The sequence below is a fragment of the Orcinus orca genome, chromosome 13 (genome assembly GCF_937001465.1).
Source record: "Orcinus orca chromosome 13, mOrcOrc1.1, whole genome shotgun sequence".
Taxonomy (NCBI): Eukaryota; Metazoa; Chordata; class Mammalia; order Artiodactyla; family Delphinidae; genus Orcinus; species Orcinus orca.
In genome coordinates this window covers 71,819,186-71,836,634 of record NC_064571.1, presented here as the reverse complement: position 1 = coordinate 71,836,634, position 17,449 = coordinate 71,819,186, and the positions used below count along the sequence as shown (strand labels likewise).

Sequence of the window (17,449 nt, the reverse complement as noted above, 5' to 3'; positions counted from 1 at the left end):
TTCCTGTCCATCTGTTATCTCCTTATTTTCTTCACCCTAATGGGTTTAATCTTTTGTATTTCCATATTCTCATTTTATAGTGGGATTTTAGAGGAAGCAGGAAAAGGGGTTCAGTTTGCCATGTTTAATTATAAGCCCTTCTACCTTTCTGTACACAGAGATAAAAGGTAAATAATGCTGGATAAAGAAACCTCTTGTCAGAAAGAGAAATAAACTACAAAATGGCTGATAACAGATCTTATTCTGAAATGAAGTTTGATAGACAGGATAGGAAGAACACGAAAACAGTCAAGAGCTCAAAGGTGAACAGGAAGGAGTAATTAAGCCAAACAGTTGATGTATTTCAAACACAGAGTTGAAAATTTAAGGTGCGAGAACTGAGGTCTTTGTAAATAAACTTACTTGTGTGAAGCCTGTCAGACCTCTGGAATGACTTCTTTCCCAGGCCTAGCAAAGGATTTTCCACTTTAACTGAAGAAGAAAAGCTAGAGTTTGAGTTCTGAGGGCTGCTTGACTGTCCGTCAGATTGCTTTCCTTCCCATATCGCTAGGGGAAAAATATATATATAAAAATATATATAAAATATGACCCTGAAGGTATAAACAAATAATCAATCAAATGAACAATTAAATCATTCAACGCTAAGCAAAGGAGTTATGTATGAGGCAATGTGACCCTTCAAATGTGTTCTGAGTCTGAGAATTAGGAGTCAAAAAGTAAAATAAAATCCCTTTCCTCCTCCCAGCACATTATTTGCTTCTGGTGGTAAATTTCCTTCCTAACAAAAATGCAGTTCTGCAAGACAGTTTAAATCTGGCCAACTCATATAATCAGCTGGCATCAAACTAAACTGTGTAATAAAATACAAAGCCTGTATCTAGACCAGTTTAAATTCAAAACAAAATAAGCAACAACAACAAAAAATCCAAAGGCCTCTGGATATGTCCAATGGAAACCCAAATGTATCAAGAAGTCTTAGGAAAACCTTTTATTTTTAAAGAAGAGAACCAGTGAAGAGTTCAGTGTGAGCATCTTGGAAACATCAGCTTTATAAAGTTACTAATTAGAGGCTTTCAAATATTATTAGTTTAGACATATTGGAAGTTAGTCATTGATCTTATTCTAACATGCAAATCCCAATGATGTATTTTTTAACAACTGTATGATTACTCTGCATAAATTTCCCCCTTTACCCTAGAAGGATTTATACTGATGATCTGGCAGTAATATAATACAGTAATTTAAAAATAAAGGATATAGTGTATGAATTTGGTATACAAAAATACTGGAAAAAGAAACTTTCACTGAAAAGACATTCAGTCTGCCTACCAGGTTTGGCAGGTACAGAGTCACTGGCTGCTTTGACAGTCTTCAGAGAGAGGTGCTGGTTGGAGGAGATGGACATGCTTGGCCTGCATTGCTGCTGCTGCTGTTTCTTCTGCTGTTGCTGTTTTAGAGCCTATAAAGAGAAAACTGACTGTAAGAAACAAAACAAATCCGTTTTTAGTAATAACAAAACAATAAATGACTTTAAGTGGTGAAGAAGAGTATGCTGATTATCGAATTTCTTTGAAATCCATCAAAGTAAACAAAAATCTAAACTAAATTAATTAAACACAAGGCTTAAATAATCCTTAAGAGTTTGGATATTTTTTTTACCAATGTTCTCCTTTAAATAAATGTGAGAAATTGTCATTAACATTTTTAGAGCTTAAAAATCACCAGTAAGCCATGGACTTCTCATACTTGTAGTAGCAGAGAATTAGATGTTTTCAATCATTCTGAAAACAGAATTCTAAGCCCTGGACCAAGAAGAGTCCCATTTGCATCAACTTTATGTAGAAATGTAAATATTTAGCTTACGTATGTTTCAGAGGTTCTGCATTTGAACAAAAGGTTGCAAATAACTACTTGAATTTGATCTCAGGTAAGAGCAGTAAGATTTGGCCCAAAGACCAAATAAATCTCAGCAATTTATAGCAATGCAGTAAACTGAAGGGAAGGAAGACTGGAAAACATGGGCTCTAAGAACAGTGTGATTCCTTCTGGTTATTTCAGAATATTTTAATTTCCATGATGTTCTCAGTTTAGAGAATATACTAAACTATTTAGAATGAACAGAAAGACAAATAGCTTCCCAGATTTTAATCATAAAGATATATAAAGGCTATATTTAAACTCAAGGGTTTAAAAAGAAAAAAAGACAAACTAAGAAAGTAAAACTACATTTCAGGAAAAAGTTGAACATCTACGACCTCATTAAAATGCCAGTTTAAGCTTTAACCTTCATGACCATCATGTAGAAAGGTGTGGAATAACTGCCTACTTGTCTTTCATTCCCTTTTCACAATATGGTTTTCTCCTTTTCACATTCACATATACCTCTGGCTATGCCATGCAAGCACAGTGGCAACACTTGATCTCCTTGATCTAAGCTGTCAGTGGAGAAAAGAAACTGAGAGAGTCAGGTATCTGGCTTACATTCACCTACAACATTTATAATAGGTGAGGCAGAAGCATAATGTCAGTGCTGTCTGATCACTGATTACATACAGCTTGTCTCTCATTCTTTGCAATCAAAACAGAAAATGTTTGCAAGCTTCCTGTGTGGCATCCATTAGTATTCATTCCTTTCTATTCACAGTACCTAGGTCATTCTAAGTTAATGCAAAATTTAATAGAACCATTTGATCTTATCTATTTCTGCTATGATCATGTAAATTCAGATATATGATGAAAACAAAATAACTTACAGCCTCTCTGTTTAAGAACTGTACTCGGTTTTCCCCTCCCTCAGTACCTTACAAACCCTGTTCTAATTCTGTATAAAATTTAAAAAGCAAGCAACAAAAAAAACCTTCACTGGGGTAAAGGATAACTTACACTGAAATACGTTTTCTCACCTAATAATATGAAAAACATATACTGGAGGCAAGGCCTTACTTTATATACCAACAGTCTAATTTATATAATTTCTCATACTGGTATTCCTTAAAGAAAATATAGTATTTGACTCCTGAGATTACAGGAGAATAATACAGAGTAGTATATATGTCGTGAATAAGGTAACAAGTTTTACTAAAATACTTGCCTTTTCTCTGTGGAAAAGAGGCATCTCATACTTCTTTTTTTTTTTAAATTAACATCTTTATTGGAGTATAACTGCTTTACAATGGTGTGTTAGTTTCTGCTTTATAACAAAGTGCATCTCATACTTCTTAAACTCTTGCAAAGAATGTGTAAAAATACAAGTGCTGCAGGATACCCAGGCAGATTGTAATTAACCTTATCAAATTTTTGGACATCTTTTAATAAAAGCACTTTTGGTTTAAACAGTTTAAGACCTACTTAAATTTTTTTTTTTTTTGCGGTACGTGGGCCTCTCACTGTTGTGGCCTCTCCCGTTGCGGAGCACAGGCTCCGGACGCACAGGCTCAGCAGCCATGGCTCACGGGCCCAGCCGCTCCGCGGCATGTGGGATCTTCCCGGACCAGGGCACGAACCCGGGTCTCCTGCATCAGCAGGCAGACTCTCAACCACTGCGCCACCAGGGAAGCCCATAATTAAAAAAATTTTATCTCATCCATCCATCCATCCATCCATCTATCTATCTATCTATCTATCTATCAATCTATCATCTATCTAGGGTCGCACTACACAGCTTATGGGATCTTAGTTCCCTGACCAGGGATTGAACCTGGGTCCCAGCAGTGAAAGCGCTGAGTCCTAACCACTGGACTGCCAGAGAATTCCCTTAAAATTTTAATTAAACAGTTATGACATGAATACATTTTTACCATTTAATTCAAACATAAAGCTAAAGTCTCTTTTGCCCACCACTCAGTCTTGTTCCCCAATCCTCAAAGATAACCACAGTCATCAATTTATTTTTCCTTATTGAGCTTTTTTTACACTTACATTGTATGTATGTGTTTCTGTGTATATACAGATTCATATTTCCATTAAAAATATACTATTGTTCTGGGTATGTATGTGGCTATGTGTATGTTTTTAATGAATGTTGTAACACAACTTGATTTTAATGATTAAACATTATAGTGTGGTGATGTTTCCATGTCTATGCATACAGAAAAACTTAATTACAAGGTAAACTTTTAACCCTGTATAATTTTCTAGCATCTGGATATGCCGCTGTTTATTAAGGAATTCATATATATATATATATATATATATATATATATATGTATATATATATATCCACTTGCAAGTTTTTGCTATTACAAACTTTAATGCAAACATTTTCCTGTGTGTGTGTGTATGTAAGTATGTATGAATACATGCATTTTTCTAAGATAAGTTCCCAAATATTTAACTACTTAGTCATGGGGGATATGCATTTAAAATTTTAATAAACATAAAATTTCTCTCCAAAGTAGCCATAAGAATTTATATTCCACCAGCAAACTACAAGTGGTCATTTTCCCACATACTTGACAGTGCTTGTGCTTGATGTTATAATTAAGCTGTATTATATATACTAATCTGAGGATAAAATTAGTCTGTGTCCTTAATTATTAGTCAAATTTAAATTTACTGATAATTTGCATTTCAAAAAATAGAAAGCAAGTTCTTTGAAAAGCCCAATAAAATAGTCGGCAAGTAACATTGAGAAAAAAGAAGATACATCACAAATGAACAACACTGATGAACAAAAAGAGAAACATAAAAAACAATACTATGTACAACTTTATACCAATATTTGAAAAAAAATCAAGTGAAATGGAGCATTTTCTAAGAAAAGTAATTTCCAAAATTGGCTCAAAAATCAGAAAAATCAAGCGATCAGTAGTAGTCGATGAAATTGAAATGCTAGGAAAACAGTTGTAAAAGTGAGATTTGCAGAACGTTCAGGGAAAAAAATACTTTCTATTTTTTCCAAAAATCAGAAAAATAATAGAGGGCTATACAACTTATTTTAGATGCTAAGAACAATCCTGATTCCAAAACTGTATAAGGATAGTTCAAGAAAATAATAAAATCGAAGCTAAAATCTTAAATAATAAAATTCCATTAACATATTAAAAATTATATAAAAAACATATAGGGTTTATTCCAGAGAGCTAACAATACATTAACATTAGAAAGTCTAGCCCTGGAATTCTGTATATTGGTTGACTTAAAGAGAAAGGCTACCTGATCATCTTCATAAATGCTGAAGAAACTCAACCTGAAAATTTCAATACCTACTCTTATTTAAACACACACACACATACACACACCCCTCTTAGCAAATTGGAAACTAATGAGGAACTTTTAAAATGTGATAAAAAAGAGTATCTATCATAAACCTGTAACACAGAGGTGCATAACTTATTAAATACAAAGTGGGAAACCACACAAAATTTCTCCCTAACGTCCTTTCAAGAAATTTTCACTGACTGCCAGAATCATGCATTTTTAATGTAGGAGATTATAATTCTGATAAACAGAATAGCATGATTACCTGCTTTAGTGCCTTCTTGCTGTGCTTCTGTGATGGAGAAATGACTTTACCTGCTGGAATGGTGGGTGATGGGCAGCCTGACTGAGGAGAGGATGGTTGCGACAGTCTAGACGATACTAGGGGGGAAAATGACAATGAAAAGTTTTGTTATTAGAGTTGATATCAAGCACCATTCCTTCCCCAATCATATGCTGCTACCTGTATTAAGAACTGTGACCAAACACTTTTGGGAAGGATCTTCTTTTTGGAGTTCTACTGCAAACAGCCTCCCTTTTCAGTTTATTTCCTCAGAAAGCTCTAGTGAAGGATGATAGGATGGGGAAGGGATGGATGTTAGTATTCATTACTTTTCATTCTTTAATTTTTCAATAGAATTGACTGAAGAAGCAGGAAGTAGAATATAAACCATGAGTCATCAACTAAGATAAAACTTAGAAAAGATGCTAGAGCCCGTTGGACAGTATCTATGTTCTTAAGGTAAATCTAATAACAACATGATATTGTGGAAGAGCCCTGGATTGATAGAATGGGTTCCAGTTCTCCCTATCTTTAAAATGGAAGGCAATAAGGCCATTCCACCTCAAACACTACCATAGCTTTAATTTTTATATTCCTTCATCTCTTACATCAATAGTTTTAGGTCTACGCATGTGAAAGGGTACTTTAGGATTTCTCTGATGGAATCAGTGTAGGTTTGCACAGGATGTAACCACTCTTTACTTCATCACCAGCTGTTTTATACCTCATCAGAGCTTAGCCAAACCTTAGTATTACGTGAATGAGGGTTTTCCCTTCAAGGGCCTATACCTCTTAATAATAAATAGCAATTAGATCTTCATGTTCTATAAAGTTCAACAATGTATTATTTATGATATGAGATAACAAAAGAAATTGCTGATTCAGACCCCTTAATAATAAAAATAATAATCACTACTGCTAGTGATGACTCTCAAAGAATCCATGTTTACTAATGCCTTCTTTCAAAGTAGCTGGACTGAAAGGGCCTGGATAGCAAAATGGCATCTCATGGTATGGCTAACGGGTCTAAAGATACCATATGAAGTATGCTGGCAGGTAGCTACCTGACATAAGAATGTAGAAACATGGTTCACTGGAATACATAAGTTTTGGAATATGGCATTTCAATGGACTCTTAGATGTCCTAAGAAAGGAATGCACAGTAGACAACATTTAAAGAGGACAACAGTAGACAATGTTAAGACCTATCTTAAGACCTATCATAGTTAGCTTTAACTTTGTATCCCAATCCTTATAATCAGGTTATATATGGGAAAGAACTGACATACAGTAAGCGTGGCGTTAAAAAAAAAAAATTCACCGTAATATACAATACAAAAAATGGAGTTGGATAATTCTTGAGATGGTTAAGCAACAAAAAGAAACCATATCCTAGTGCACTTAGATGTTGACCAATTTTTTAAAATAACAGTTTCACTGAGATATAACTTATATGCCACACAATTCACCTAAAGTGCACAATTCAATGGCTTTTAATATATTTGCAAAGTTGTGTAACCATCATCACAATCAATTTTCATCACCCACTAAAAAAACCCTGTACTGGTTAGCTGTCACTCCTCTTTCCCCTAACTCACTGCCCTAGTCCAAGGTAATCAGCAATCTGTTTTTTGTCCCTATGCACTTGCCTATTCTGGACATTTCATATAAATGGTATCATATAATATGTGCTGTTTTGTGAATGGCTTTTTTTACTTAGCATGTTTTAAAGATTCACCTCTGTTAGAGCATGTATCAATACTTTATTCCTTTTTATCATCAAATAATATTCTATTGTATGCACAGCCACATTTTGTTATTCATTAGCTGATTTGACATTTGAGTTGCTCAAAAGGACATTTGAGTTACTTCCACTTTTTGCCATTACGAACACTCGTTAGCAGAATTTTGTGTTGGACAGATGTTTTCAATTCTCCTGGGTTCATACCCAAAAGTGAAATTGCTGTTTTTTCCAGTAACTCTATGTTTAAACTCTTTGAGGAAGTGCTAAACTGATTTCCAAGATGGCTGAACCATTTTTTACAATTCCACCAGAAATGTATGAGGGTTCTAATTTCTCCATATCCTTGCCAACATCTGATATTGTCTGTCTTTTTTATTTCACCAATGTTTTTAAAGGGACATTATGAAAATAAAGCTAACAACTATTAATATTTAACTATATTTATTTTCTTTTTAATGGTTTGCAGAAATCTGAGATTATTCACGTCCTCACCTGTCCCAATAACTGTCTGAAAATAAACAAAACAAACGACCAAGCCAAAATGACCCTATTAAAGAACATAAGAATTCTACTTTGTAGCCTGGAAAAGAGATAATAAAGCTATCTGTAATTAACAGGGCAAACTGTTTGGAATGTTTCCCTTTAAGGCAAAAGCCCTTTCTAACAAATGAATCCATAAACGTATCTCAAAGCCAACTGAAATAAATCACGAAAATTCCAGGACCCACCAATGAGAAATACCTCCCAGTACTTAATGCCAAGCACTGGTCTCATAACTTTAATGAAACTTAAACTTTACTCTAACTTTTAAATATTAAAGATTCAGAACTACAAACAGCAAATAAGATTTAAACACATGTTGAGAAACTCATCTCTTTTAATTCCTTTTAGTGTCTACATTGTCTCCAAGACACATAACTTTATTAAGAGCAACCATGAATTAAACATCGTCTATGTGCCTAATGCTGCGCTAGCTTCATTTGAACAGAATTTCATTGAACTCTTGTAACTACCCTCTAAGATGGGTACAACTTCTCTTTCTACCCCCACCCAATCTCCTCCAATTCTATCCTCTGAGATAACTAAATAATATAGTTGGGATGGCATCCTTGCTGACATTTTTCTGTGCAAAAAAAAAAAAGAAAAGAAAAAATTTCAAGGATATACATTTATAAATAAATAAATATACACACCTGCATATTGTGATGGTATTATCTAAATTTTCCCTATCTGGAAATTTAATTAGCCTGACAAAGGACACAGCTAGTAAGGAGCACAACCAAGATTTGGACTCTGTATAGTTTCAGAATGAGTGAGTACTTGTAGTGAGCTAAGTGGTGGCCACCAAAAGTCATGTCCATGTCCCAACCCCCAGAACGTGGAAATGTTACATTATTTGGAAAAGGAGTCTTGGCTGATTTAATTAAGGATTTTGAGATAAGGAGATCATCGTGGATTATTCCAGTGGGCCTTAAATCAAATGACAAGTGACCGCAGACACAAGACACAGAGGAGAAGGCCATGTGGACAGAGGCAGAGACTGGAGGATGTGGCCATAGGGAAAGTATGTCAGCAAACACCAGAAGCTAGAAAATACACAGAACAGACTTCTCCCTTAGAGTCTCTGCATAGAGTATAGCCCTGATGACACCTTGACTTCCGACTTCTGGCCTCTAGAACTGTGAGAAAATAAATAAATTTCTGTTGTTTTAAGCCTCCTGGTTTGTGGTAATCTGTTACAGCAGCCTCAGAAAAGTAATACAGCACTTAAAACTGATTTTATTTTTTTAAAGTATCAACTCATAGATGTTTACATATTTGAAATGTTTACATCATTAGCAATTATTAAAAATTTGGCACTCAAACTGTGCACTTTTGGGGTAGTGGGAGTTCCTTCAAGTTGTAAACCATCTTTGGGACATGGCCCCAGCAGTATCCAACCACTTCCTTGCTATCTGGCACAGAAAGAGTCCTAGGCAAATCTTGCATAATTTTTTTGCCCAGACTTGGAACACCCCCTTCTCCAAGGAGACCTGATACCTTTTTATTGAAAATGGTATTAAAACACTGCACTTGATGCTACTCAGTTACCACTGGTTCTAGAACTTTTCAGTGAGTGGAACAAAAAAAAAAAAAAGAATTTTTTTCAAAGGAAAAAATTTTTTAAATTCATGCAAAAGATAAATCGGAATTTATGATTACAGCATTGTCACTTAACTTTTCTGATTTTATATTTCTATCGCTTTTCTTCCCAGATAATCCTGGTTTCTAATAACATTACTGTAACTATTAACTTGTTTTCTATTATAGATTTAATTTCAAAGAAATCATATCAATATAATTACTGAAAAGAAGACTACTGAAGGCAGTTTAAGATTTCTCTGAGTCTGGTCTCCCACACCTAAGACATATCCTACAGTAATTACCTATGTCATTATGTTCAAATTTGACATATACTTGAGTTTGCTTTAAGTTGTTTGATATTTCTAGAAAGTGCATTTTAAATTTTTAATTGGCTTAATTATGTAAAACTATAAAACAAGTTACTTTCATAAGTCTAGCTCCCTCCCCTGTCTATACCACTTTATTACCTCCTTTCCCTTAAAGGAAATAATTTATATTAGTTTTTATCCTTCCATTGTTTTTTATTTGCATTTTTGTTTTGGTGAAAACATAGTGTGTGTGTGTGTGTGTGTGTGTGTGTGTGTGTGTGTGTATTTTAATATGTTAACTCACTTCTTTAAGCAAAATAAACCATGTACTAGAAATTGTCCATACCCTTGATTTTTAAAATATAATCAATATAATATATCCTGGGGAAGAAAACAGAAGAGAACATAAGAGATCTTCCTCTTAACACCTGCAAAAGATTCCACTGGCAGATGTACCATAATTTCTTCAGCTGGACTCTTGTTTTGGTAATTTCTAGTCTTTTGCTCTTATTACTACAATGTCTTAACCAGCGGTTTCTAAGGTGTTGTACCAAGAACAAAACCATAACTATCTAAAAATCTGTTAGAATGCAAATTACTAGATCCCAGTCCAGATCTACTGAACCAGAAACTCTGAAGGTGGGGCCCAGGAATCTGCATCATAATAAGCTCTCCAGGTGATTCTGATGCATGTTCAACTATAGTATATACGGAGAAACAGTTTTCCAAAGTGGTTGTACCGATTTATACTCCTACCAGCAATATATGAGAGTTCCAACATAATTTACCACATTAACAGAATAAAGGAAAAAAATATATCTACTGAAATAGTAGATGAAGGAAAAGCAACTGATAAAATTCAACAACTGTTTGTTATAAAATCTCTTAGACTACAAATAGAAAGGAACTAACTTCATCTAATAAAGAGTGTCTACAATAACCTACTGTAGTCAACATCATTCTTAAAATGGCATAATATTCAAAACTTTACCTTATAAATATAGAGAAAAGGATGATTGACATTACCACTCCTATGTCACTCTTTACTGGAAGCCCTAGCCAGTATAACATGGCAAAAAAATAAAACTGCCACTACTCATAAATCACATGTTTGCATATGTGGACAATCCTAAGAATAAACCTATATATAAACCATTAGATTAGAAAATAATTTAGAAATGTTGCTGGATACAATATCAATGTTGGGAGAGGCAATCCCTCAGTGTTGCTACAAGTACTTGCTGGGTATGCCAAGAATGCAAGTCCCTGGATGCTGTATTTACAGTCAGCAACTCTGAGAGAAGGCAGTAACTCTTCCCAAAGTAGGCTTGCTTCCACTTACTATTTAAAAGCCCTGAAAGGAGACACAGAGCTGGCCAACAGGCACATGGAAAGATGCTTAACATGACTAATCATCAAAGATATGAAAGTCAAAACCATAATGAGATATCACCTCACACTTGTCAGAACAGCTATCATCAAAAAGACAGCAAATAACAAGTGCTGGCGAGGATGTGGAGAAACGAAACCCTCATGTACTGTTAGTGGGAATGTAAATTGGTGCAGCCACTATGGAAAAACAGAACAAAGATTCCTCAAAAAATTAAAAATAGAACTACCACATGATCCAGCAGTTCCACTCCTGGGTATTTATCCAAACAAAACAAAAACATAATCAGGAAAGATATATGCACCCCTATGTTCACTTCAGCATTATTTATAACAGCCAAGATATGGAAGCAATCTAAGTGCCCACCAACAGATGAATGGATAAAGAAGATGTGCTATGTATGTATGCATGTACGTACAAACACACAGCACATGCACGCACACACACACACACAACGTGGCACATTACTCAGCAATAAAAAAGAATGAAATCTTGTCACCATGTGTGGCAACAATGATGGATCCAGAGGGCATATTATACTAAATGAAGCCAGAAGAACAAAGACAAATACTGTATGATTTCACTTATATGTGGAACCTAAAAAACAAAACAAATGAACAACCAAAACTAAACAGAAACAGAATGGGAACTCCTTGGCAGTCCAATGGTAAGGACTTGGCACTTTCACTGCCGTGGCCCAAGTTCAATCCCTGGTCAGGGAACTAAGATCCTGTAAGCTGTGCATTGTGGCCAAAAAAAAAAACAAAAAAAACCCAAAAAAACCCAGAAACAGACCCACAGATATGGAGAACAAACAGGTGGTTGCCAGAGGGGAGAGTGGTGGTGAGGGGAAGAAAGAAACAGGTGAGGCAGATTAAGAGGTACAAACTTTGTTACCAAATAAATGAGCCACAGGTATGTAATATATCCTACCCTATGGGGAATATAGTCAATAATGGTATAATATCTTTGGTGACAGAGGACAACTAGACTTATCATGGTTATCATTCTGAAATACAGAAATATGGAATCACTATGTTTTGTACCAGGAACTGACAGTGTTGTAGGTCAACTATACTTCAAAAACAAACTCATAGAAAAAATGATCAGATTTGTGATTACCAGAGGTGGGGAGGTTGCGGGGACTGATGAAGGTACAAACTTCCAGTTAGAAGATAAATAAGTACTAGGGATGTAATGTACAACATGATAAATACAATTAATACCACTGTATGTTATACATGAAAGTTAAGAAAGTATACCCTGAAAGTTCTCATCACAAGGAAAAAAAATTTTTTATTTATTTATTTTTTTTTTGGCGGTACGCGGGCCTCTCACTGTTGTGGCCTCTCCCGTTGCAGAGCACAGGCTCCAGACGCGCAGGCTCAGCGGCCATGGCTCACGGGCCCAGCTGCTCCGCGGCATGTGGGATCTTCCCGGACCGGGGCACGAACCTGTGTCCGCTGCATCGGCAGACGAACTCTCAACCACTGCGCCACCAGGGAAGCCCATGACATACAGTTTTAATGCAATCCCGATCAAAATCCTAGCAGGTTAATGGGAGCGGGGGCATGTGAAAACTGACTAGCTGATTCTAAAATTTACATGGAAATGAGATGAGCCAAAAGAACCAAAAACTCCTGAAAACCAAAGAGCTTAAAACTCTTTGGTTCTGCAAATAAACTAACTGCTTAAACAACAGTTCTCAAGATTATATCCTGAACTACTAGTCCTCCAATGTGGACGGCGCAACAGAGTCAAAAGCACTCATTTAAGAACTTATTTAGTATCTGATTAGAAACAAAAATGCTTGCTTTCATATAAACATATAGACATAACAAAAGATTAACAAGTTCTGATCAAAAGCACTCATTATTTGATTTAAAAAACCAAAAATGTCACACACAAAAACCAAACAGCGACCTAGTAGAGATCTTTTTAAACTCAAATTTAAGAGTTTTCAGAAAAATATTTGAAACAAATTTTAGAACTGAGGCTTATTAAAGCCAGTTTTACACAGTTTACTGGAAGTAGTTTCAGGCTGTTGGATACATATGTACCATCCCCTGAGTATAAGATCATAAGGTACCATCTTTCAGATACATTATAGCACTGGGAATTTTCCATTTCAACAAATGATTAACATATTGAACAAGGTCAAAAGGGTAATGGACTATTCATATTAGATGCATTTGAATTAAAAGCTTTAGTAAATAATCTCTGACTTAGCATTTTAGTTTCTCCTGAAGACATTCAATGGGCCCCTCTGAAGTATTAGAGACACTATCAGAAATAATGGAGCAGTAATATCAAAATTGAAATTGAGCTTTATATAGTTGAAGGATTAATAGTTGAAAGAGTGCATGGTCAAAAACAGCAATCCTTCTCTTAAGGGAGAGTTTTATTTTCACAGTAGTCTTTCTTTAGAGGAACTTCATTTCCAGAAGTAACAGACCGTTTTAGTTCTAAATCCCTTCTCCTCACACCAAGTACAGTCTACTCCAAACTGAGCAGGCTGTGGCTCCTGATTACATTCAAACAGTCCCCTAACCAAAGATGAAGAGGCCTTACCTGAACACCTTCCCTTGCTTCTGGTACCCTAACTATCCAAGTCCTAGTAGTGTAGCTGTCTTTAATACATGACAAAGCTAAAACCTCCAACTCAGACACTAATCACCCCAGGAGAGAAGAGAGCATCTCTCCCAAAGGTCTCTCACCATGTAAGTTAACTTTGCCCAAAGGAGTTTTTCTCTCCAGTATACTTTTTAAAGGTGACATTTCTCTCTATATATAATCATCACTATTCAGTAACTTAACACATATATAAATGCTGTTAGAGGGCAGACAGGTCTACGGTATTTTAAGTAACTCCAAACACACTATGTATCAAATTCCTGAAGCAGTAAAATTAACATGAGCTCATGTTCCTGGAAAGAATTAGTAACACCTTATAAGTGAAAAAGCATATTTCACTTAATTTTTTTTTTGACATTTTGAAAGCAGACCAAAATTTAACAAAACTTTTTTCAGAAGATAAAAATAATGCTTTTGCAGTTGCTTCATGCTGCAGTATTTATATTTTAGGGGAAAGGCAGAGACTTCACTTAGCTACAGTCCTACAAAAAAGCAACAGAAAAGTTGATTTTAATCATTTTTCTGGCGTTATTCCATCTTACCTTGGATTGGAATTCCAAAAAGCTCGTCTCTGAACATTGTTTCCTGTCTGAAAATTAGGAACCAGAACTACAAACTTCTAAGTTCTTCCACCTTACACAGAAATCAATAAACCAGTGTTAACATTGGACTGAATTTCAAAGTTCTATTCTCTGTCCCTATCTGGCTAAAAGGTATACCTATATCAAGAGTTTCTATCGATTTCCAACTAGAAGTATCAGTTTTGCTGTCAGAGCTCTTTATTTTTGTACATAAAAGGAAGTGGGTTTTGATACCATCTCAGTGTTCTTCCTGTCTTACAATGCATTTGAAATAAAGTGATGTCAGATTGAGAGTAAAAGCCCTAAATAAGAAAAAGGAATAGGCGCATTTAGTTTGTTTTACCTTTATTAACTGCAACTGACTTAGAACTGCTGTGCAGCACGCTGCTACTATCACTGCTAACTACAAGTTTTCCATTTTAACTTGCACTGGACTACAAAAACATTCATAAATATATAATATAAACCTAAAATTCTACATTTCTATGCCTATGTCATATGCATGACCCATGAATGAGAGAAGCACATCCTATGAGAGACTAAATCATTCTTCATTATTGCTAGCTCAGCATTTATCCATTTCTGAAGACTATGAGAGCTGCTAGAGTAGTTAGCATGTCCATATGCCATCATGTGCACCTCTCATCTCCACCTTCCAAACACCACATAAAGGCCATTCTATACTCAGTTTAATAGGCTACAATCAGAAAAGATCTTTACTGAACATCTCATCTTAGTGTAAACTGAGGCTAAGTAATATTGTGACAATTTCTAGAAGAATGAATCAGAGGCAGTTCAAAAATAGTTTATGTGGACCACAATTTTGAATTTGCTGTTACCTTGCTGTTAATATCTTCTATTATTATGCCAAGGGTGGGGCAAGGTTATACTATTTTAATCTACCCATTAAGCTACAGACAATGGGGTTCTATTGTTATTTTAAATCCTCCCGTATCATAATACATTTAGAGAGAGCCTTTCACAACCACGTAACAACCACTACTTCAAATAGCCACTGCAGTTATAAAGCAGAAACTGACACACCATTGTAAAGCAATTATACTCCAATAAAGATGTTAAAAAAAACAAAAACAAACAGCCACTGCAGCATATGAGCTACTGAAAAGCAAAGACTTCCACAACCAAGGTTTTGTTCCCAGTTTACTAGTCTGACCTCCTTTAGTATCGACTTCCCTGTTTCCAGCCACATCCAGAAATTATGAATCTAGCTGTCTCTCTTGCCTGATGACTTGGCTTGGTTCCTAATCCTAGATCAACAATTCCCAAACTTAAAAAGAAAAATTTAAACTGGGGAGAAGCCGAGGAGAGACAGAGCCCTTAATACTTTTGGCTCCATCCTTCCAAAAAAAGAGGTCTTTAGTACACTCTGAGAAACGTAAAGTCCTGGACACATCTCCTTTCACTACTGACAGGAATTACTTTAAAAAACACATATCAAGAATATGTCACAGGTCCCAACCTTGCCTTGCCTTTATTCCATTTGTTCCTAACACATGATGTCTGAGCTGCTCTCTAAGTGGTTGTGATCTTAAAGCTAGGATCCTCTGGTTTCAAAATTTGCCCAACTTGCAAGTGTAGTAGCTGTATGAGAGAGCACAGATAATGTCACCAATTATCTAAATCTTCTCCAGGAGTAGCACACACATTAACACAGAAATGATAATAAAGAAGATGATTTTTCTGTTATAGTTCAAAATCAATAGTTCTAGAGGTACTTAAAATTAATGAGTCAAGTATTCCAACAAGCATCACTCTAACTTCTAGATCCAAAGGCAACTCACCTATGACTCAAACGTAAGAGGTCATCCAAGCTAGGGAAACTCCTGGATGTCTATTTTGCTCTGGAATATCACTATATCAGTCCTTATAAAGGAACCAGCATGAGCTGGCTTAAAATCTGCCCCGCCATGTATGGCTAAATTTATCAATATTGGGATAAAAACGATTTGCCCTCTTCAAAAAGACTCTTGACAAGGAGTTACAAATAATGAGAAGAAGAGGTAATAAAATGTATCCTTAAGTGGAAAATTCATCCCAGGGAAGCTGCAGCAACAAAGATATTATTCCCTAAAGAAAGTTTTTGGGTAAGCTATGAAGCAGAAACCAAGCAGGAGATGAGAGCAAAGACCAGCAGACTAAATTTAGTCTTTGCCAGTAGAAATGAAAAGCATTGCTTTCCTAGTAAGGAGAGAGTTCTTAGAGCAATTAAGTCCTCAAATTTTAAAAGAAAGCATTAGAGAGGTAAATAAAATAAGAGCATCCTAAAAAAGGCTACGGGCAGCCAAGAGCTAAAAATAAACCCCGGTAAAACCCAGAGCCATGTTATCCAATGTGATGGCCACTAGCCACATGTAGCTATTTAAATTTTAGTTAAAATAAAATTACAAATTCAGTTCCTCTGTCACACTAGCTATATTTCAAGTGCTCAAAAGACACATGTAGCTAGTGGCTACTTTGTTGAGTTGGACAGCGTAGATGCAGAACACTTCCATCACTGCAGGAAATTCCACGGGACAGTACTGATCTAACTGGTAAGGGAAAGAGACTAACTGACGTGGGGTCTAGAAAAAGAGGAACTATTAACAAGGGCATTTGTCCTACAGCATTCAGTACTTTATGGAGGGATCAGGTGGATTTACCTTTCCTTTTCCACCTGCTCTTTTTTCCCTCCTTGTTGCTGCCACCATCACTGCTGCTGCTGCTGTTCTCAGAACTCTGGGAATCTGACTGACCATCACTGCTTTCTTCTGAACCTTCTGATAGCTCTTTCACCCCATCCGGCACATCTTTCTGAAAATGTAGGCATCCAATTAGGATTAATCATTACCATTTCAGCAAATAGGAATTAAATTTCTGATATGCATTGTTGTGACTTTTAATTGTGCTGATTAATTTTTAGTATCATAAAATTCAGTAGCAGAACCAGCAATAATTTCTGAATTCCTGTCATCTCTCTTCTTTGGGTCAAATTAGTTAATGCTTCCATCCATACTCAAAGATAAAAAATATACATGACAATCTTATGCAGGCACAACACAGAGGCTTAAATTGGACAAAAAACTTGGTATATTTAAATCCAGGTAAATGATGAAATGTTCAGGATAAAATCTATATAATAACAATTTTTAAAAATGTATGTACACCCATCATCCATGTAATATATAT

General features: G+C 35.5%; 2 protein-coding genes across 4 annotated transcripts in view; both read right to left on the bottom strand.

The window, feature by feature from the left end:
• Window positions 1-17,449, bottom strand: part of DTNB (dystrobrevin beta) — a 608,309-nt gene that overhangs the window by 316,374 nt on the left and 274,486 nt on the right. The gene's annotated exons all lie outside the window — the stretch shown is intronic.
• The window catches only part of ASXL2 (ASXL transcriptional regulator 2), a 133,122-nt gene that overhangs the window by 32,053 nt on the left and 83,620 nt on the right, over window positions 1-17,449 (bottom strand). Inside the window, exons 1-5 of one of the 2 annotated variants that reach the window (XM_049695717.1) lie at window positions 16,924-17,058; window positions 5,663-5,761; window positions 5,465-5,580; window positions 1,330-1,459; window positions 403-546 (exon numbers count right to left, since the gene is read on the bottom strand). In XM_049695717.1, the coding sequence (XP_049551674.1) occupies window positions 403-546; window positions 1,330-1,405 (220 nt within the window). In that variant the 5' untranslated portion in view covers window positions 1,406-1,459; window positions 5,465-5,580; window positions 5,663-5,761; window positions 16,924-17,058. Of the gene's footprint in view, window positions 1-402; window positions 547-1,329; window positions 1,460-5,464; window positions 5,581-5,662; window positions 5,762-16,923; window positions 17,075-17,449 lie in introns of those variants that run through there. The other variant, XM_033425089.2, reaches the window with a different exon arrangement.